At 41.2% G+C, this 24,162-nt stretch overlaps 1 protein-coding gene across 3 annotated transcripts in view; it reads right to left on the reverse strand.

Moving 5' to 3' along the window:
- Nucleotides 1–24,162, reverse strand: part of LOC126391718 (intermembrane lipid transfer protein VPS13B-like) — a 347,897-nt gene that overhangs the window by 242,531 nt on the left and 81,204 nt on the right. For all 3 annotated transcript variants that reach the window (XM_050046621.1, XM_050046623.1, XM_050046622.1), the window contains exons 18-19: nt 10,371–10,505; nt 9,225–9,404 (exon numbers count right to left, since the gene is read on the reverse strand). In XM_050046621.1, coding sequence (XP_049902578.1) covers nt 9,225–9,404; nt 10,371–10,505 — 315 coding nt within the window. The remainder of the gene's footprint in view (nt 1–9,224; nt 9,405–10,370; nt 10,506–24,162) is intronic.

A 24,162-nucleotide genomic window follows, 5' to 3' on the forward strand; every position in this document is an offset into this window, starting at 1 on the left:
CCAATTTCATTAATTGTTATGGACATGTCAGAAATACTGCATAAAAGTGCGTAAAGTATATTCTTTTAACTTGTCACATTGCAGAGTACAAAGTACTACTACCAGTACAACTAAAACTAAGTAAACTAATTCAAATGTGCATAACTTAAGACAGTCTTCTGGCCCTCTGCAGTCAGTCGGGACATTATCCCCTCTAATTTGCGAGAATAAAACCCCAAGCCCCTGATTAGGTGATCCGGGGGAAGCCAATTGTTTTGATTGTGCTGTGTGATGTTTGATCTGACGGTGTGGAATGTGGCGACCTTTGATCCAGTGACAACATTCAATTAGATAAGGTTAACTAAATTGACCTCCTCCACCCCTGCTACTCAGCCCAGAACTGGATAAAATGTAAACACCTTGTATGCCACACAGTGAACCAGGGATTACCACTGTCCACTTTAGCAAACAGTCAGCATGCCCTCTCCCATTCACAGCACATACACAACATTCACTGTGTGTCTGCTTTAAAACTAGTGAAAACTACACTAATTACCTTCTCTCTTTTCTTTACATACTGATGATGAATGAAGAATCTTAAAGGATACAGCTGGCAAAGCACTTTGAGTTTGGGGAAACTGTGTGCTCTTACTCTCTCTGAAGAGCTTAACTTGTAATTACTCATTGTAATAACTCTGCAGTCACATGGGAATTTGAAATGATGGGAGAATATAGGACCTGGGGGGGGGGGGGGGGGACTTGTATTAGGCTCTTCGCTCAATGTCTCACTGACAAACATTAAAAATGAATTGCACCTTAGTGGGAAATGAATCAGGGTGCCCTGGGAATTACATTACGCCCAGTAGCTGACAAGCTAGATGACTATTTTCCAGCTGCTGAGTAACCAAGGGCAAGAATCTCCCCCTACCCCACAATGAGGAAAACAAGAAATGCAGGAAAAGCTATAGAAATGAAATTACTTTAAGTGTCTCAATTTGAGTAGAACATAAACACTCAAAACATTAAATGAGATGCTACTCAAACATCAAAGTGCAGCTAGAGTATGCTGTAGCAAAAGACATATAATGTCACCGATCTATGCTAAGCTACATTTTTGACATGTGAAAGATTTATTAAAATGCTTTGACAATTGGATACAAGGAAAGCCAGGCTTTTAAAAAAATGTTGCAAGGGTCCAGCTCACGTGCCATGAGATGTTTGTTTCAGCTGTTTTGATATTTCAATATGGATGAAAAACTTCTAGCTAACAACCTGAATGAAACCTTAAACTGGATGGGAAAACTTTGAACACATGCATGGCATTTCAAAGAGTACTGCATTAGTGCACAGCCATTAGTTCTTTACAGAGATCATCTTCATGAAATTGATGAGCTAATATTGTTGCCACTTTCACACAGTGAAAAAAGCTTCTCTCTTTCCCTCTGACCTTCCCTTCCCAGATGACAGCTTTTAGAGGTGAAACAGTGGTGACCCAGAATGACTTCTCTTCACACTAAAAAGGCTAAATCTTCATCTCTATCTGACTCACTTACACACCACCATGTTGCCTTACACTGAGAGCTAGAAAAGCCTGTAGTTGGACCACTGTGTTCCCCTAAGCTGCAGTTAGTACTGGGTTTCTGCAGCTTCAACCCTCAACATCTCTGCTTTATTGCCACCAACTGATAATATGCTGTAAATTAATACATTTTCATTGATTGTTTACATAATGTGTTAATGAATAATAATGAATGTGCTAACACTCCCTGACTCTCCAATTTTCTATTTATATTCCAATGTCTGCTTTGTGTATGCTGTTACTTTACTGTTGCTATGACAAACTTCCCCACAGGGATCATTTCAGTGTCATTTGCTATCATTTATTCTCCAGTCAAAGCAAAAACCCTAAGCTTGGTCCAGTTGGAAGTATGCAACTGAGATAAACTGAATCATTCTCAGGAAGGATGTAAAATGGTCAATGCCAAATGGCCGCATGGGAGCTGTGATATCATGTAAGGGTGGAGGCTAGCCTGAATAGCGGCTTTAGCCCCAGTCACACTTCAACCCAACCCCATCTCTAGCCTCAGCCCTTATCCCCTTGTACCCAATCTCTGCCCCTGCCCCTCAGCCTTACACTCCAGCCAGGCTTTAAGCACTGTGAGAGTGGCCTAAGTAGCCCAACACTTCACAGATGAACAGCTCCAGTAATGGGTCATGATTGACCTCAATAGCAAGCTCTGAGTGGGTTCCCTTGGGTCTAATCTCCACATTACCTGCTCTGCTTCACACACACTGACTGACGAGACATGATGAGAGCGGCTGCCTTGAAGATTAAACAGATTGTTGAGGAAGTTATGAGGTGCTTAAACAAATAAACAAATGGAACAACCTCCTATAGTCTAGTTTCATGCACCTGAATTAAATCTAAAATTCAGTATTGGCTGAATATATGTATGTATATATATATATATATATATATATATATATATACACAGTATCTCACATAAGTGAGTACACCCCTCCCATTTTTGCAAATATTTCATTATATCTTTTCATGGGACAACACTATAGAGATGACACGAATGCAGTTTTCCAACATGATAATNATATATATATATATATATATATATATATATATATATGTGTGTGTGTGCGCGCGCGTGTGTGTGTGTGTGTGTGTGTGTGTGTGTGTGTATATATGTATATATATACACAGTATCTCACATAAGTGAGTACACCCCTCCTATTTTTGCAAATATTTCATTTTATCTTTTCATGGGACAACACTATAGAAATGACATTTTGATATAACTTAAAGTAGTCAGTGTACAGCTTGTATAGTAGTATAGATTTACCTTNATATAATGAAATATTTGCAAAAATGAGAGGGGTGTACTCACTTATGTGAGATACTGTATATATATATATATATATATATATATATATATATATATATATAGTTCCCAACAACTACAAAGCTGGTCACATCACTTTCTAACCTAACTAAAGAAACTATATCTTGTGTTTTCTCACAAGGGTGTGAAATAAATGTAATTTTAGTACCATTTTGTCTACTGTAGGTCTATTAGCCAGAGAAAGTTCAGGCCAGCAGCTTAAAGCCATCAAGCTGCTGCCTGAGACAAAGCCAGACTGTTGATTTAACACTCAATGGAGTGAGTGAACACATGCAAAGGAGGGAAAAAGAGCATGATAGATGGACATATGAAAGTACTGCAGGCCTTTGAAAGATTGTAATGGAGGAGGCTACCAAGGGAGATCCCAAAATTCACACCCCATCTACGGTGTCAGTGCAACACATTCAAGGGCTATGGTTTCAGAGAGGAGGCAAAGAGAGCATGTGTGGCAAGTGTTTCTAAGTGTATGCATGCTTGCGCATGTGCATGCATGCATGTGTGTGTGTGTTTGTGCGAAATGGTCAGATCAAAGACAGGTGCCGCTTTATTCCCACCTGCTCTCATTAGTCTTTGGGTCTACAGGCCTGGAATACCGAAAGATTGCACCTGTTTCTGACTGCTGTGAACAGGTCTCGTATGATAAACACATACAGAACTGTACATATGTGTCACCATATAGACAAGTCAAGATGCTTACATATCAGGTTAGGTAGATAAATAGACGGACAGATAAACAGATCTATAGATGAATAGCTAAACAGAAACAATGTATTTTGACACTAATTACCCATGGGAACATACTGTATTACATTTTCCTATAAAAGCTGTAGAGTAATGACATTACAATGTAAATAATGTAAGAGTGGCCTTAATTCTGTATGAACCCTAAAACTAAGAAACATTTTCTTCCCTCTATCTGACTAATATGAACAGTTATTGAGGAGAAAACAGCTTTAATATCTATTAGGGAACTAAATATGTTTAGTATTACCGCACCCAGGGAATTCTCCAAGGATTAATTCCATGTAGCTTTCATAATTCCCTCCAATATGTTTAAATTAAGATTAAAGATCACTTTGTTCCCCTATTCCCACAGCTCCCATGGTATGGTAAAGAGATCAAAACTGGAGGGCTTTATAGGGAACATCTTTAACATTTGCTCTGCTCTCAGTGTGCTTGATTAAATGTAACATTTTGAGATCCCAGAGTTCTGAGAAAAGCATAAATCATTGTCTCGCAGCTGCTGGCGTGCCTGGGGAAAACACATGCTATCCCTCACTCTCTCTCACTTTTTTGTCTTCTCTATGATCATAAAGCCCACCCGACCCGTTGGTCCCTCCTCCTCTGGTGCAAGTCAGGGTGGTGGAGGGTGGGGGGGAACACCTGCAGGCTGCCGCTCGCCCTGAGGTTCTGCATAAACCCCAGCTCCTCACACGCCCTCTGGCCCTCTACTCCCTCACACAGGCCCCGTCCAGGGCCCCCTTAGTCTTCCCCATCCATCAGCAGTGACAGGCCCAAGACCAAGCCAAGGAGGATAGTTTGTCAGCCAGCCACTGTCCGGGGATCAAAATGATCAAGCTGTCTTTTGAGTAGTGGTGATAATTTACACTCAGTGTAGCACTGCAGGTCATTCTGAATGACATAGCCAAGGATTTCTGGTCCTAGTGATCCTTAAGGCACTGCTCTACTCTGATTAAATTCACAAATAATTTATAGATTTAATACCAGTCAAGGAATACAGGCATCAGTCCCAGTGTGTGCTAGTGAAGGATGACATGTCTCTGGCTCTCAGCTTGGCCCATGTGGAAGACTAACCTGTGCCCTTCTGATCCAGCCTGCCAACCTGGATTGCTGCCTGCTGTGACTTAAAAGCAACTACCTCACCTCCTGAGCTGAGTCTGACTCCTCATACAGCTGCCTCACTTTCTAAAGTTTTTTGCTCCACTCACTTGTTTTTTGTTTTTTTTTCATGTTATTTAATAATGGCATTGATTTCTCATTATTCATTGTGTCAGAGAGAGCACATGCATGAATCATGTTTGGTTCCTGTAAAAGTAGAGAAAAAGGAAAAGAAAACGGGGAGAATTCTTGGCTATGGTGGTGCTATGCAGCTGCCAAAAATCTTATCGTTGCTGGGTCTATCTGGAACGACCGCTCAATTACGAGAAATCATCTGGGACTGTCACGTTGTAATGCAAAGGGTTAACGGCAAGATATGAAACTACTATACGCCTTTGGAGCCATAAAAGGGGACATTTCAAAGCAAAGCTGCTTAGTTCTTCTGCGTTAAAACCCACGCCTTTAATTGTGTTTAATTTATTAGAATGTTCCAACCTCAACTCTGTTAAATGAAAACACATTCGTCTAGATCTGCAGGAGTTCTACAAGTGTATAGGGACTCCCTCCAACCGCCATCCCAAGCCACCCAACCCAATCTCTTCATTTTCTAAGTAAATCGGAATTTCGTTTTCACTGGTAAACAATTAGACAGAAAACAGATGTCACTGGCCATATTTGAAAGTAACTTATCTCTTTGGTGAATTAACTGTGTATGAAAGCGCGAGAGAGAGATAAAGAGAAAATTAAAACATGTGTCAAAGCTGCCATTAAGATGTTGGACCATGCATTCAGTTATTTATAAACTATTATTACTTCAGTGCCATGAAAAATAACATTTCCCAACATGTTTTAAGCTTTTTTTTTTTTTTTAAATTTCATTCAGACAACTGTGTCATAGAAAGAGGTTAAGAAAAGAGTGCTCTATGAGTGGAGTCTTGTGTGATTGGCTGTTTGTACAGAATTTAGCTGTCTACTAGACCAAATATATTGTATCAGAGGTGACCTCAGAGATTTGAGCCTTCTTGAGCTCTAAAAATGGGAAAATGTAAGACATGGAGGAAATGGCTTCTGGGATGAATTAAAGGATCCATAAGGAAAGTGCTGGCAATTTCCAGAGCCTGTCACATCCTCTAAGACATGAGACAACACAGAGATCACACATACATGACCAGTGGGGAAACACTGAAGGCAAGGCTTCTCTCGACTTATAATCAACTGCAGTCAATCACATACACCCAAACATGAAAATAAGGCGTATGTATGTGAAAGCACTGTGGCATGTGAGTATATATATTCAAACACTTCAGTGACAACACGTCGGTGGCTTAATGTTGATTACCAACATGTTCCCCCTTCCTTAAATAAATATTATGCTTAGAGAATTGGGTGGACAGATCCCACAGCACTGCTGTGCTTTGCGTTGCATCCCTACAAAAACCAGAAGCGACTAATCAAATGAAGAATAGAATATAAAAGTTGATTGTGGCTCATTATATCTTAATGTTTTCAGTATGTCTATGGTGTAAGGAGTTAGCTTTTCTCTTACTCCCCTACCCCAGTCCTACGCTCGATGTATAATGATCACGCTTTAAGAATTTGCTAAATGGAATCAACAGAACCACATGGGACGAATAAAATGTGTTTGATGCCAAGGCCAAGTGCTCCAACAATTCAGAAATGTCATGATCACAAAACGTTGAGCCTCTGAGTTGGTCCTATGGGAGCAAAGGGTGCAGCCCATTTAGAGTGGTGCTACTCCACCTTTCATCTCTGGCTGAATGAGGCGTTGCATCCATCATTCCATTAACACTGCTCTAACAGGCTCCCAGTCACCCTCTGGATGACAGCGGGGACATGGGACATGTGGACTGACCAAAAGCTTTGATGTCAGCCTGACCACCATACAAAACACAGACCTATAAGCAGACACCCCAAAAAAATGCCTGTACGTGCACAGAGAGAGAGAGAGAGCGAGAGAGAAATGTTCCAGTCTGGTGAAAGTGTTACTGTCAAGCAATGCTGCTGTCTCTGGCTTTGACTGGATTGACAGGTATACTGCAGATAAAAGAAAGATTTCTGGCAGAAATACTGTGTGTCTGCAGCGCTTAGTGTTGAAACAATAAAATGAAAAAACAAGAATGTTAATGTTGAAATTGTTCTTTAACAGTTTGTTATTTGGAACCTTACCTACCAATGTACCTCCTTTGAATGTCTTGTCAGACTTCTAACAAAGGAACAGACATGTTATGCATAAAGAGCAGAAAGAGGCAGAGACAGAAAGCATGGGTATTCTCCATCTGAGATTAAAAGAAACCAAAAAGGTTAAGAGACAAAAGAGAGATACCTACAGAGTGAGAAAGAAAGAAGGCAAGGCACAAAGAACATTAAACACAGAAGAGTGGGAAAAAAGAGGAGAGTATTGAGGCAGTGATGAGAAGGAGTGCAGGCCTCCACTGCTCCACATCTGCTGGAGATATATCCAGTGCTTCTGGGAGTCAGCCCCCCACCTTCCTTTCACCTTCATCTTCTTTCTCTCTCCCCCTCTTTTTGCTTCCTTTTGGTCTTCTGGTTTGTGTTCAGATCAGGTTTTAATATTCAAAAATATGTACTGTCTTTATGAGCCATTGCTTTGCTGAAATAATATGCTCCCTAAATCAAAGTAATAGTCTAAGGCTGTGCACTAAATAGAATTTACCAGAGTTCCTAAAAATATCTATCTTTGTCTGTGAGGCTGTAAAGGGTGGAACAACCCCTTGTCAGAAATACAACGTTTTAAAATCTGCTATTATGTCATTGCAACTTGCGGGAAATTTATTCAGTGACTGTCCTCACATTTATCAAACTGTGAGTTGCCTATGAAATGTAAGCTTTTCCCCTGCCTTACATATTCAATTTATAGCAGTGTCTTGGCACTCTGTTCACTAGCAATGGGACAGTGATTGACTGGGTGACATTCAAACAGCGATGGAACAGAATTCCTGGTTAGGGGTGACCTCCCAAATCCACTGTCTCTAAACCGTACTTATCTTCTTACTTCACTTCACTCTAAGCTACAGCTGTATCTTTTCCTTACAGTCTGAAACCACCTGAGGCCAGCTCTATCTGCATTTCAGCGCTGACATGTTTAAGGCCCAGGGGCCTGATATGATTCAGGTTTGGGGTTTTACGTAAGTCAAGGCCACACGATGAATCTCTGCAGCCCTTGTATTAAAAGTGATGTACAGTTGTGACTCTGAAGACAAATCAGAAAACAAATACTGGAGGTATATTGTCTTACATTGTCACCCCTGGCTTCTCCTGTATCTGCTGTTGGGTGGGAGGGTGGTTGTGGGATAACAGCCCAGAGTGTTCTTTGAGAGACTCACCTTTTGTGGGCTTTTAGAGACTTGGGAGCAATTGAAGGCCATGACATAAGAGAGACTGTCAAGCACATGTACTTCCAAAGGTATCAATCTTCCCTGGGAGCCCAGTAGAGCGGCCCAATAGGAGAAGTAGTTGCAGTTGCAGGTGAGGAGGAAAGGTTAGTGATGATATACTAATGTTCATGGCCTCATTCACAGAAGGAAGGGGCATTACAGAAGCAAATGTTGCTTGAAAGAACACTGGAGACCATACTGTATAGACAAGGACATACCTGGCTGCTGCTGTCGACACATGAGATGCACTGGGCTGCAGTCATTAAATATCCAACTTACTAAGTCAAGAGCAACAGCACTTAAAGCTTGGGAATCTGAAATGCATTCTTTTGGAGCTACTGAATAATCCCACGCCCTCCCTCTAAACACACATGTATACACCCACACACTCTCACACTGACACCAGAAATATAATCAGTGGTCTAAGGATGCAATCAAAAACTGCAACCTGACATCAGTGCAGCCTTCAACAGCAATCCTCGAGTGGTTAGCTGTTGTTAGTCAGCTCAGCCCAGCGCTGACAGAGACTCACTGCTGTTTAGAGAACTCATGCTGCCTGTAAAGAGACCCCAAGTTGCCAACCCTGCCTCAAGGATACTGGAGTGGAAAACACTTATCGGCTTTACTAAACAAATAACTGAAAGGGGGCATTGCGTGACATTATGGGAGGAAGGAAAATATGACGACCTAAACAAACTGAGACTCTTGCATTAGATCACCAATAATTGAGATGGAATATGGACTACCAGTGCCTGTCACAAATCCAAACACCACAACCACGACCGGAAAATGAGCTAAAGAACTGATATATCAATGCAGGATGGTGATTTCAAAAATATACAGGCTGAGTACGAAATTTTATCACAGAGTAATGTACAGTGATAAATGGAGAGGAGAGGAGAGGTAGAGGAGAGGAAAAGGAAGAGGAAGAGGAAGAGGAGAGGAGAGGAGAGGAGAGGAGAGGACAGGACAGGACAGGACAGGACAGGACAGGACAGGACAGGACAGGACAGGACAGGACAGGACAGGACAGCATAGGATACTGTAAGACTTGCAACATTTCAAAAGCTTCTACCTGAGTTCCTGCAATCATCTTCCTGTTGAGGGACCTGAACGGAAAACGCCAGCAGATCAGGAGCCAGCAGAGATTCGGGCTTGCGAATCTCATTGAGCCAGCGGCTCATATGGAGTTCTTTGGTGTCAGATGGGCCCTGAATCAGAGGAACCAGCTTCTCCTTAACCCCCTCTCCTGAACCTTAGAAACAAAGTTAAAGGTTGTTTCATATACTACCAATTCTCCAGTGACCAAAAACATTTAAACTCATTCATATTCACAGATAAAATTTGTGACTTGAGTTAAAGAGGTTTTCAAGCTGAAATGTAGAACATTAGGTGGTGAAACTAAATAAAGATTACTGATTTACGTAGTCTGCAACAGCCATTTTCTGTACCTGTACATAAGTTGTGTTTTAGACTAACAGGAGGTAACAAAATAATGCACAAAATATTGAAGACACTTTTTAATAATAAAGTTTGTGAGCAGTTAAAACAGTGCGTCAATCAGCAGTTTGGGTAAAAGAGACAACCAAAAGACACCATATCATGTCAAAACTGCAGGTGATATCTAAGGGAGAAACGCTAGAAATAATATTGGAGTGTTGCAGAGACAGTCCTGGATAACATAAAACATGACAGACAAAATTACTTGACATAAGGAACAGCTGTCACAAGGAAAAACTGACTAACAGTAATATGATGGACATGTTTAGTAAACTGGGTGTTGACAAAAAAGTTACTTCTTATGTGTTCATTATTTTATGTATCCCTTATAGATGTTAATTTTGAAATAAGAAAATTAATTGCACATGCATTCCTTTTTTCATGTCTATATTGACAGCTGCAATAGATCTTATAATCTGCCTGACATCATGTGTGCAGTTTGACCTTATGAACTCTGTGCTATGACACTAGCTCCAATAACATCCTTGCCATCAAAGACATGGCCAGAGCCCAATGACAGCGCCCCAAGAGAAAAACAGCAATTGAATCACACAGCTGGAAGGAAGTCAAGATAAAGATTGAGCGGGAGAAAAAGAGGGAGAGAGACACAGTCAAGTGTGTTAAAATATAAGTTAAAGAAAGTAAAAGAAGAGTCTAGTCGGTCTCACTCTCTCCCTCCTACACAGGCAGTAAAGTTTTAACAGGGCACAGCTGCACACACCTGGGGTCCTGGCGCACACTTTTACAGCTCCCACGGTTCCCGAGGCGCATTTCACCGTCGCACGGCTGCAGAACTTCAGCTCCACGTTTTGGACCGAGCCCTCGAGAGTCGGTGACGGGCCCGGAGACTTCACACCTAATAAAAAAGAAAACAAAGTGAAAATGAAGTGCAGTCCGGCAGGTTTAAACACCGCTGCCGTGGCTTCGTTAAACACTTGATTGGCCTTTAATTGGTCTTGACCCCTTTCTTTCCCTCTCTGTCTCCCCCAAAGTTCTGAGAAACCAGGTGCTCTAATACACAGATATCTCCAACACCAGGCAGAGTGTGTTGCGCCTAACTGGGAACTGGCAGGGATACTGGCGGTGCCTTCTGTTTCCAAGGTTAACCTGTTGGTGTGTCTCCATACCATGATAAATATGTCAAACAATAACACATTTATATTAAAGTAAGCTATAAATGTTTGTTAAAACCTAAGTTAACGTCCCCCAAAGCTACAATCTAGTATAGTTTACTATACACTATAATGTATGATACCCTTTTATCAGCACCTGACATCTATGCCTACTAAACACAAGAAGACTGAAAGACTCTGAAAAGACTCAAATCTGACACACACTCACAGACTGTAAGATTTTGCAAAGACCGGTTTTCTTGCAGGGGTCGCTATTTGCAAGACTACAACTAGATTCCTTTTAAGATTATTTCCCATCTGCTCCTGGTGGCAAATAACACGCCAAACTCCCTTTACGAAATACTGCATCTTAACTATTCCTTACATGTCTGCAAAAACACATAACTCTAGAAACACAAGATAAAAGGTGTCACATGTCGACAGTATTCTTTTCAAATCTGCATCAATATAATCTAGAAAGATGAACTGTATTTACATACAATTTTGGATTTTGTTGCCCCAAGTCCCTACCAGCTTCCATTGGTTAGCTGTACTATTTTAGTGGGAGGAGACCATGGGAATATGAGGAAAAAGTTTGGATTTCAGGATAAAATAAATGTCTGTTGGTGGATCAGATACATGCTGAATTTAGAAAATCCGGCACCAGCATTAGTTTTTCTAAAACCTGTGCCAGTCTGCAGCATTTTTTTTTTTACTATTATTTAATGTTTTATTTTTACATGTGTATTTATCTGTGAGTACAAGCTGAAAAGGTCTGAAAATTTATAAGGGGTACATTTTATCTGTATTTTTATCCCTCTGGATTGAGAAACCTTCCTGTGAAAACATTTACAGTACACTGATGGGATTTTAGTACACTACAGCACAGTCCCAACATCACAGCCATATTGTTTTTAAAAAGTGCCCAGGAAGGATATTAAAAGAGATAAAAACCCTTAAATTGCAAGTGCTTGTCCTAAATGTTTTACAATTGCCCAGTAAATCTACTGAGTTGAATGACTTGAACATTTTAAGTTAAATAACAGGGACTATTAGGAGTATGAGTAATAGGCTAATATAAAGGATATATCTTTCCAAAACAATATCCAATACAGTCACGCTGGTATCCAGCTTAGTGTCAGCTCCAACTCACCTAACACCAGCATTACATCACAGGAGCCTCAAGTGCTCTTCACTCTATGATTATTTCTCTTAATGGCATCATAGTGTGGAAGAACCTTCTGTCTGCCATCTTTCCAAAATGAAACTGTTTACACTGTGGGAAGGAGTGGGGGGGATTACACACTCGCCATTATGATATGTCAATGTTATTTCTATGGTGAGAGGCTATTTCAAACACATAACAAGAGGAGGAGGGAAAAATAGCTGGATGGCTAAAAGATACTGTAGTGTTTAGGGAGTTTTGCGCCAAACCGCCTGTTGAGAGAGAAGAGGAGGATCCATCCATCACATGCTACATTCTTCCAGTGAGCTGGAACTGTCCGAGGGAGTCACATTAAATTCTTACATCACCTGTTCCAATAAGGCTTTACTTCTCAGAATAATCCCCTCTTACAGTGATAGCACTTCATTTCCTACAAGTGTCCACAGCACTTTCTGACTGAGTTTACAACTCAGTGGGTCTTTTTCTGTCAAAAGCTGTCCCAGTGACTCGAAGATCAACAGGTCAAAGAGGCTGAACGAACAGCGACGAGAAACTCAATAGTTAAATATAAACACAAATACATCAAAACTGATCAAGAACATATGAAGCAGATGGATTGGATCCCAGGGATTTATTGCCTACCGGTGAGTGAGAAGGTTTTGTATTAATAAGGCACAGATGAGTGGTGCTACCAGAGAGGCTATGAAAGCAGGTCATTATTTGGCAACAGTTCCAGAAGCTACCAGAAAAAAAGCTGGTCTGAACATCTAAAAGCTTTCTTTCATCCACTTCCACTTACTCTCAGACTTTCTGTCTTACATTTCTTAGTGTTTAACTCTTCGACAGGTTGAATAAACACCCCACCTATCTTCTTTTGCTATCTGTTTCGTCTTATCACGGCTGTTCACATTTTTTTGGGTAATCCAAAAGCGGGATCTGCATAAATAAAAATCGCTTGAGTAGGTTGTTTTACACCTAAATTAACACATGGTATTTCTGTTTTAGCTGTTAATCCCAATCAACTCATAGTGCAAAGGTAGTTTTAATGTAAAACAGCAGGCAGTGTGGATACAGACAGGATTCAAGCAGACACACATGCACACAGCACATTTAACCAAGAGAATTACTGGCAATTGCGAAAATCCCTAACCACTGACTTCCCTCCTCTCCCTCTCTCAGACAAATTACCCAGCAACCTCTTCACCTGCTGTCTGAGAGGCCCTCTATCAGCCCAGATGGAAGATGGGGATGTTAATAACCCTCCCTCTGTCTCCCTGCCTGCCACTTAATATATCTGCAGGTCAAACAGAGCAGAGCCGTGTGTCCCTCTGTGGCTTTAGTTACCTGCTTCTTTATCAGCTTCCTCTGTCTACAGGACAGATGTTCTATATGAAGTGTGGCTGTGGTGTATGTGAATTATTTCATCCCAGAAGCAGATTGTAATAATAGAGCTATACTGTCTGTTGCATACATAAAAATCAATGTATTTTTCTGTCTTATTTATGTATGTATTTACATTGTATACTTACTGTAAATAAAAGAAACTATTATCAGAATTAATTGCAGGTTCTGTCCATCTATCAAAGCATTAATGCTGCATTCAAATGCTCCTCAGATGGTCCAATTTTCCCAGTTGATAAGTCATTCTTCCGACTTTGGTTTGTTAAAGAACTTTAGGTTGTAATGTGGAAATAACATGGATGCAGTGAAGATGTGTTGTATTTAATTGCTCAGAGCATTGAAACAACATGTTGAAAAACTACCACATTATTGCTTTACCTGACTAATGCTGAAAAATATCTTTTCTAGGTTATCAATCTAGGTCACTCTACATTGATGGCAACTAACTGTTACAACCTAATAAAAATTAAATGTGAGCAAAAACACTGACAAGCAATATGTGAGTTTAAAAAAAAAAAAAGAATCTTATAGCAATTGACCAAATACTTTCTTTGGTCCACCATGTTTCTACATGTAACATCAACCCGGCAAGTCATATACCAATAATTTCGCTAACTTTTCGAGTTGTTTTCTGATTATTCGGACACCATATGAAGGCAGGGTATGACCACAAGGATAATTTTTTTTCTCATTCCCACTTTTGCATGAGTTCGTAGGATTTGAGAACATACAGGTAAAAAGAACAGGCACATTACCACTTGATGTCCTCAGTCTACTCAAAAACAAGCCCACGGTGAAGCACCCTGCTTCGGACAATAGTTAAAGCAATGTTTTTGATTCTTTTTTTAATCCATTTCTCTTTTTTAGTTCTGTCTTCATCTTACCTTTTAACCAACTTATAATGATTTTTCCAGTAGAAACCAGGAAACAGAGTTGAGTTACCATATTGACCATTTTTAGAGAAGCATGTATGTGCAAGCTCACACACACATATATGCACAAAACACACACATATGTGCACACACAGACCCCCTTGGGTTACTTGATGTGATCCAGTACCAGAGGGAAAGATAGAGAATGACATAGGCACTACATAAAGCTAGGCTGCCCTTCCTGGAAACAATATAGCTTACATACATTTGCCATAAAAGTATTGCACCAGACGTTTGGCTATATTATTGAGTGTGTCTCAGTGAACCTTAAAACACATGACCCATTTACCCTGAAAGAACAGAACATCGTAGAGAATGGATATCCAGATCCAGTGACCATTTGGCCTTTTTCAAAACAGTACTATAGGAAAAATGATTGCAACAGTGATGAGTAGGCCTCCACACAGACTGACTGTTCCCTTGAGTCCTTCATTCTTCTGGAAAAGATGGAGATGTTAAAAGTGCAGACCAATCTGGAACACAACAGGGGCCATTCCTTCTGCTCTATTGACTCTTTGATAAATGGAACTAGGGGTATCACTATCCCATGTTGCCCACGTAGATGTCCTAAAGGGCACGGTGCACCTGCTGGGGTGGTGGTTGTTGCGTGGGGGGGCTCTGGACAATGTTTTGTCCAGCTGTTAGACTATAAAAAAGTGGGGTACACAGGAAGAGGAAAAACACAAGGGTTGGTAGTTTGTCGACTTAACAGTGGTATTCAGTTTGGTTTATGTATGTGAGATGCATTAGTGTGTGTATTACAGCCGTGTGTGTGTGTGTGTTTCTGTGTGTGACTGAGCAAATGAGTGGGTGAATGTGTGTGGTGCTGTTACTCTTCAAGCAAGGGCAGGTGCAAAAAGTACATAAACACACAGCTAGAGGCCAGAGGCTACGGCACTCCATCAAACACTGTGAGGGCAACCGTGGGCAGCTGGATTTGCCATCCTGAACACAGAGTGTGGAAAATACGAAGAAAAGCAGGGATATAAAGTCACTAAAGATATACTATGGGATAGAAAGAAAAAGAAAGAAGGAACAGATTAAAAAAAAGAGAACGCACACACGGCTGGTGCAGTATGGGATGTAAAGGCTGCTTTTTTGCTTTCTGCATAACTCAATAGTTGGCGTGCATACGTATGTCTCAGTATGTCTGTGTGCGCATGTGTGTGTGCAGGACATCTGCAGACTTGCCATGTTTTACACATTCCAACATGTCCTGCTCTCACTGCTTTGAGGAATGGTATGGGAAAGTTGTATGTCCATAATGCTAGACCAGGCGAAGCCACATTTTAAAACGAGAAGCACTGCGTTTTTATTAGCCTACATTCACAAAACACTTCTGTTAATATCTCAGAAATACTAAGCAATTTTCATTTCTAATACTATAGAAACATTTTTGTAGTGAATAAGCCAAGACATTCACATGGGATCACTGAAATGTTATAAAATGAAGAAGGGGAAGGCAGAAGTCCTCCTCTCTGTGTGAAAAGTTTTTAGTGTATGTTCTTGAACTTTAAAAAGCATCCAGAGGAGCCATTAAAATCTGATACAGAACCTGAAACTATTTCTATTACTAGAGGTGAGGCCTGAGCACTAACAATATCTAGAACAGGTTGATGCATACTACCAGGCCAGGAAAAGCAGATATGGAAAGAGAAGAAAGCTATTAAAGCTGTGTTTTGATTCAAGTTATTACACCTTTATCCCATGCAGTCACATTATAGCCATAAGTGAGAGTTCTCCTGCTTTCCAGAAAACCATTCCCTGGCTTGTATTTATGTATTAGGGATCAGTTTTATATGTGATGACGATCAGCTGACAAGAGGATGTACACCATCGCCAAACCCTAATGGGCAAGCAGTCAGGCAAAGACGGACAGTAAAGGAAAGAGAACCTAAAGTACTAAAAGCTCCAAGTCTGGCAATGGGCCCACAGCAGCTAGGGGGCTGACAGAAAAAGAGGTAGACAAGTTGGGTAGACCAAAAGCAGCCAGCTGAGCCATTAAGTGCTGATGCAGAAACAATAACTGTCTCTCCTAAGTCAGGAAGGGCTGAAGTAGAAGCAGTAAGTAGGAGCAGGAGGTCTGCTGGCACCTTGCCCAGTACTGACACACAGCAAAAATACAGACACATGCAGAGAGAGTGGGACAGGAAAACAGACAAGGTGAACCAGCAGTGGTTTGTCCTGCAGTTAAAGCTGAGACGAGAGAAGCTTTGGCAGTCGGCAAATACAAGTCTGAAGGGAGGAGTCATCACTTTTAACAAAATCTCATTTTGAGATTAACAGAAAATGACTCTCAGGATAGTAGAGACTTAAAGAAACACAAAGGCAACTTTAGTAAGGCATTAAATGTTTACAATAAGGTACCTGAAGAGAGTTGTGACTGTCAGAATTTGGGGGGATTTTTTTTTTTTGAGACTCTCTACCAGCGACTGTGAATAATAAATGAAAGCAGTAAGTCTGGTGGCCTTAAACTTGGTGTGGCTTATGGTGTTTGCAGGAAACAGCAACAACAATTTATTTTAAAGGTCCAGTGTGTAGGATTTAGTGGCATCTAGTGATAAGGGTTGCAGAACTCAAACTTCTCCCATGTGCCATGTATGCCGGAGAACTACAGTGGCCAACGTTAAAATGTGTCTGGCCCTATCGAGAGCCAGTGTTTGGTTTGTCTGTTTTGAGCTATTGTAGAAATAAAATGGCAAACTCCGTGTAAGAGGACCCACTACATATGTAGATATAAACGTCTGTTAACATGAGCAGTGACAGCTACTACTGTTAAATAAACCACATATACTCAATTGCAGCCCCACTGCCAGGGGTTGGTTATTCTAGTATATAAAGAAACCTCCATCAACAGTCAATTCGTCTGCACCTACATACACAGAGGCAAGATGTTTTAACTAAAGAACCCTCACAATGCAGTTGGGGGGATAGACATAGAACAGAGTAAGAGGCAAGCAGACAAGTGTCTACACACGTACAAGCACATACAAACACAAACGCTTCTCCCTGTGAGGCAGCCCAGCTGAGTGGCTTCCAGCACACTGGGTAGAGGTTAGAGTGGTGGGGTATGCAAGCGGTGCTCACTGCCTGTAACGGTCGAGGTATTAAGACAGTGATGGGGTGTAAGTGCTGGTGGTAGCGGAGGCTGGGGGTCTAATTTCCATGATTACCATTCCCTCCAGGTGCTGCCTGCCTTTCCGTCTGCCCACTAAAGCAGTGACACATGTTCTCCGCACATTCAAACCTTGGTTCTCTCTGCCACCGAATTACCACAATTAAGGAGTCTTCATGCGGAAGCAATTTGGCCAACACTAATGGGCCTAGGCAGTGGGGTTTGGGAGATGGTGGGGGGGTGCAGAGCAAAACCGAGTGAAAGAGTTATAGAACAAGTTAAAAAGATGAGAGAATGAGAGTAAAAAGGGAGAGACAGATGTGTGAAGAGTGATAGAGAAACATGTGCTGTGACATAGAGGATTCCCGCATTGCCACTTGTAAAGAGATGATTAGTCGGTGGTGAGATAGGCCATTAAAACACAGTTCTGGATGAGAGGGCCTGCCTCTCAATCTCCCATATCCCCAGCCTAATGCTGCCCTGACAAATTTGGTTAGCATAAGAAACAGGGGCATTCTGACTTTGAAGTAGCAGCCAGGATGGAATGCCAGTGTGGTTCCACCATGAGAAGGATGCTCGAAACTACAGACCGCAGCTAATGACGCTAAACCAGCCCCTCCGTCACTGAAACGTAACTCTGGATTACTGCTCTCTCTCTCTCTGTGACTCTCAAGATCTCTGTGACTCTACAACTCACGCTTGCTCTGTTCTCAGGCTCTCTCCCCTTCTCTTCTCTTCCCGTATGGAACAGTATTAAAGGGAAACCAAGCAGAGTTCTTGTTTATCAATAATCCACTGAGATCAATATTTATGTCTCAGCTTTGCAGAGGCTGACTATGTCTGTGTGTGTGGTGGTAGCCAAGACGTGACTGGGGTTTCGGTGCTGCTGAGGCACTTCAATGGGAGTTGCAGTGGAAATTTATGGCCTTGTGACGTGGAGCTATGTGCTCAGTCGGCACTAGTCAGTACCCTTAGATGGGACGGTTGGCTCACAGCAGGGAGCCAGCTCTGCAGACACTACCAGATGACATAAATACAAACAGATTTATTTGGGGCTGTCATTGATTCGGGGCTTAGTAACATTCAGAGCAGTCTACTGTGGGCGCTTTAAAGCCTATTCTACTGACAGTGCATTTTGTTTCATGTCTCACTGATGCTCTTTGCTTTGTTTGTACTTGAACTTTTTAAACATATTAGACAGTTGTTAAGCTACTAAATTACTTATCAAATTTACTGTTCTTTTAGTTTTACTTTTAATCATTATGCCCTGCTGTATGTAAGGTATCCCTCATGAATCTTACTCTTTGCACTATTACTTACTTTAGGGTGAAAGTAAAGGCCTTTGTTGAATCAGTCTCTCATTTAATGGTTTTAATGTTTTAGTGATGCACCTGATGCTTTCCTGATACCATAACAGTTTTTTTTTTTTATTCATTTAAGTGACTAATGCAAATTCAATGCAGAGCCTTCATTATAATATAAAATACAAACAATGTATACCTTACTATAATAGTATTTTTGACTTGCCTTCATATGTCTGCTTAATGCACTGTCTATTGATGACACGTTGTAGCAGTCCACAAGTCTTTACCATGGTAACATATCATAAACTATGGCTGCAGGGGGTTTTCATATCATATTTCAGTTAACCCTCCACAGGGGAGAGTCGGGAGTCGAGTGTTCCAGCACTTAATGACAAAAGCTTATATCTACTCTACCAAAGCTTGGCCAGCCAACTAAACTGCCCTACTCAACTACCAACAACCAGCCAGGTTTCTAAAAAGCATGATAGATCTTTGAGATCAACTATCAATTTAAGTGCTACACTGTGCCAATGGTATATTGGATTTAGTGGTAAATGGAAAGATGCCTCTGAGAAACCATCAATGATTCATATAAGAGAGCAAAAATGAAAAGTTGGACATGAAACTCAGGCTTCCAGATCCTGTACTGGGATCATCCATGTCCTCCAACATGCCTGGAATCACATCTTATTTCCCATGACAGAAAAGTGGGCTACTATTCAAACAAACAGGGGAGAGAAAATCCTTGGCGCACTCTCAGTAGACTTCTGATTTCTTTTAAATATCATCTTTCGCCAGAAGCCAGCGGATGGTGTGAGGAAAAGGGGAATGATAAATGAAGAATCTGGGTGAGAAATGACAAGCTTGATGTCCCCTGATGAGTGTCTGAAGTCACCAACCACGAGGGGGAGATGTGTGTGTGTGTGTGTGTGTGTGTGTGTGTGTGCAAGTGCAAAGCTGTAGTGTGGTGAAAATTGACTTGAGATGTTGTTTAATGGAGGAGCAGACCTCAGGCACTTTATGTTCCTCTCATCCCATTAAACATATAAATATCCATGTAATCTGATGCCATATTGTGGGACAACACAACACAACAAACTTCTGTTTTGCATTGACTCCACTGGCTTCTCTCATTAGCTCTGGACTGAAGTGAGCAACCGAGAAAGAGCAGAGAGCTTCAGGAAGACAAAAGAGAGGAGGAAGGCCTGAGTCTGGATTGACTTAAAACATCATCACAATCTGCCAGGAGTGGAGCGAGGGCCGTCTGTAGCTCATTGAAGTTTTCATTGACAAGAACCGTCTCAAGTTCCATCCAAGATTTATTTATCGGTTCTCTGATGCTGACACAACGTGTTTTTAATGTCAGAAATAAGGTTGCGTATGGATGAAAAAGCCCTCTTTCTTTCCTTTGCCTCCTGCTTTCTTCCTGCCCTGATGTCAATCCGTGAAGCAGACAAGTAGACAGGCAGAAATTTCTCTCCAACCAATAAGTTACCTCTTCAAAGAAGTATGGATACTTGAGTGAGGGGCCAGGCCATGCTGAAACAGACATCTCAGGGTTTTCATTAAGCTTCCCATCTCTTTACTGACATTTGTGACAACCACAGACCATGAAAAAAGGCCCATGCCCTTCCTTCTTTCACTTTCATTGTGGAACAATGAAAAAGGACTATCAAAATAATCTCCATGAGCTAAGTCTATGGGCCCATTATATGACAGGGCAAAGCTGCATGTTCCTCTGGCTTGTATTGATTAATGGATGGGAGACATTACGATTATGAGTAAGAAGGCCGCGTTAGCCAAAGCCTGCACAGGAAAACAGTGAACAAATGAGTAGAGTGTAGCCTCCCCTGCTCGGTTTCATAACCAGAACTCTGCTACCAACAGCTGCATTATGGGCAAACAAGAGAGAAACACCAAAGAGGGCGAGGAGGAGGGAGAAAAGATAGACGGGTACATTCTGGGACCAGACAACATCAAATGCACCACAGCGTACCAGGGATTAGTTTAGGGCAGTGACAGAGCATTATGAAAATTGACACTTTTTCCCCTCCAATAACACAGAGCTATTACGGACACTTATTATGCTGCAGCGTCACAGGGGGATTTGCGTCAGACCCATGCTCCTGAAGGCAGTTAGATCACAGGGATGTGAACTGCTGGCCATGACAGGAGCAGCCTTTTTCATGCAGTGCAAAAATGCGTAAAAACTGTTGTTGACATGGTCTTCTAAGAGATTGCGTTTGTTTCCAAGCAATGGGAAATATCAGTGTGAAGTAAAGTATAAATATTTCTCCCTGATGTAACCTTGAGTAGTCTTTAGTCTTTTTTTCACTCTTTTCTCTATTTTTCACCGTACTGCCCCATCCCCCATTGGATGGGGGAACTTGAAAAAACAAAAGACTTGTTTTAACAATGATAATGTTGTGAGTGAGAGCATAAGTCCTGGACTATTATAATCAACATGCTTCTAGTCGCTATGCAGTGAGAGCATAGGTTTGCTGTATCCAAACATTCTTGCAGTTATTTGCCTTAAATGGGATCGTATGCTGTGAGTTTAGGAGAACATATTGGATTTGCTAAAGATGGAGATGGGCATACATCTGTGCATATGCACCTCTCTTTTTCGTGTGTGCGCATGTCTAACCTGACACTCAATTAGGTGCAAAAGCTGGGTTTAATAAAGAGAACCAACGGCCAGTTGTGTTTCTGGGCACTGAGGTCCACCCCACACTCTCAATCTCTTTATTTCCTTCTTTCTGTCACATTTCCTTCAACCTTTATTTTCCCTCTGACTTTCATTTTTCATTCTGCTCATTATATCGTTCACTCTCTCTCTTCCTCTTCCTCTGTTCTTTCCCCCTATATCTGTCACGCTAAAGTTATGTCGCAGCTCATATATCACCCAGCAATCATCTAGAGCACGTCTGGTGACCACCACCAACCAACTTCTACCAGACCCCCCTCCTCCTGTCCTTGCTGAGACCACCACAGAGCTCTGTGGCCAGAAAACCAGCTGTGGTAGCTGCATTAAAGCTGAATCCATCAATGGTCGAAATGCCAATTTTATGCTTATTTATATGACCTTGATCTTTTGTCTTTCAAAAGACACTAAAACAGGGAAACAGAGATTAAAATTATGCTCAAGCACTTCTGCTCTGCAGGGCAAGAGTTTGGATTGTAGAAAGTTATTTGGAATGGGCCTAAGTTTCTGCTCCACTTCCTTTTGCCAACTTGGTTGGAGATCCTGCACTGGTCCCAGAATGGTTCATTTAGGGAGGACAATGTTCAGGACAAGCCCATTAATATGAAAAAAGAGGTCTGTCAACAACTGAGCCTGGCTTAAATAAAGGGGGAAAATATTGACTAGCATATGCTTTTCTGTAGCTGTCACTCTGATAAGGCCAAAAAAAAAAACAGTATTTCCCCCAAAACCATTACAGTTCACTGTACAGTCCTTGTGATAGATATCACTGACCAAAAATCAATAAGTCAAATGTTGCTCAGCTTCGACTCACTTCCAGGCAAATAAGACAAGGGGGAAAAAAACAGGCTATGAAGCATTTCTGCTAGTAGCTGTGTTTAAAAGGAAGCGATAGGCATCCCAAAAAAAAACCCCATATATTATAATGAGCTGTATCAAGTCTTGAGCATCCTGGTCTCTCTGTGTGTGTCGTCTGGAGGGTTAATGGCAATGCCACATATCAAAGCACACAACCAGACCTCTAATCTCTGTTTAATCTGTGAGACAAAGAGCGGAGACACAAAAAGCAAACACACAGACATGCATGCATGCAGGCCAATGCAAATTCATGAACATATGACCATGTGATTATTCTCATAATCACATGGTCATGATATAGGTATAGGCAATATTCACAGTACATGGACACGAGATCACTGGGTCATATTCGTCCAGCCAGAGTTGTACCATCTGCAGGTTTAAGAGCTCTCTGTGACTCATCACTATGTACTGAGCTATAAATACACCTGATGAAACTGAAAGACTCAAGTCCATTGACTCAAGTCCAAAGTACATGAATCAAAATCCAATAAAGCTATCATCAGCGGGGGAAAAGATGAAAAAATACTATTAGAAAACCTACAGGTTCTGTGTGTTCATGGCAATTTACAGACGAAGGATTCTAGGATTTTATCAAAATTTAACTACAGTACAGGGGATAACTATGAAAATACAGTAAGAGCAATGACTGTAGATCAACCATTCATTCGGCAATTTATTGACACTGGTGTCCATAACATGTAAACCCATTTTTCTTATATTGTTTATTAAAAAATGTGAATTTCCAAATGTCATTATCAAAGGCACACATATGTTTTGGAGGAGTGGCATGTTTTCTACAACATTCTGGGCTAATCTAATGTCTAAAGAGGCAATGCAAATGTATACTGACTTTTCAGCCACTGAATATCCAAATATTTGTTGAGACAATAAACTGAAGAATAAGCAATGAGAAAATGAATATGTGCTCTGAGATTACTCTTTCCCTGTAACAAAATTAGACACACACTCACCATACTCTTATGCACAACATGCAGTACACTCACACACAAATGCATGCAGAGTCAAGAAGTGTGTGGGAGGTCACTGTGGTCAGTGTGTCGCAGAATCTGAGGTTAGCAGTGGCTAGAAGCAGTGGTAGACAGGAATTACTGGCTCTTCTCTCCTACTATTACCACTACTGCCACTACTACAGTATGGCTGCTACTGCAAACCACAAAACTACGGACTATGCTCAGGATTTTCTATGAGTCTGTGGTGGCCAGTGCTATCCTCTATGCTGTTGTGTGCTGGGGCAGCAGGCTGAGGGTGGCGGACGCCAACAGACTCAACAAACTGATCCGCAAGGCCAGTGACGTTGTGGGAACGGAGTGTGACTCTCTGATGGTGGTGTCAGAGAGGAGGATGCTGTCTAAGCTACGAACTATCTTGGACAATGTCTCACACCCACTCCACCATGTGCTGGTCAGGCACAAGAGTACTTTCAGTGGGAGACTCATACCACCAAGATGTACCACTGAGCGCCACAGGAAATCATTCCTGCCTGTGGCCATCAAACTGTACAACTCCTCCCTCTGAGTGGCCCTGAGACTTTTTCACACACTGCAATAATTTAATTTAACTTGTGCAATAACCCCATTCACCCTGACTGTATATATTCTGTTTGTGTAAATAATCTTGTTCAGTTTACAATATATATATGTATATATATATATTTATTTACGTTTATGTTTGTTAATCATTCCTGTTTATTTAACTATGTATTTGTAAATACTATTGTTTAAATTTCTTATATTTTCACGTATCTTTCCTCTCTTGCAAGGAGCACCTGTAACAAAAATAATTTCCCCTCGGGGATCAATAAAGTATTTCTGATTCTGATTCTGATTCTGAAAAGCATCCTGGAAGTATAAACAAAGAGAACATGTAAGACAGGCTGGCCGCTGACAATCACAGGAGAA

The sequence above is a fragment of the Epinephelus moara genome, chromosome 6 (assembly GCF_006386435.1).
Source record: "Epinephelus moara isolate mb chromosome 6, YSFRI_EMoa_1.0, whole genome shotgun sequence".
Lineage (NCBI taxonomy): Eukaryota > Metazoa > Chordata > Actinopteri > Perciformes > Serranidae > Epinephelus > Epinephelus moara.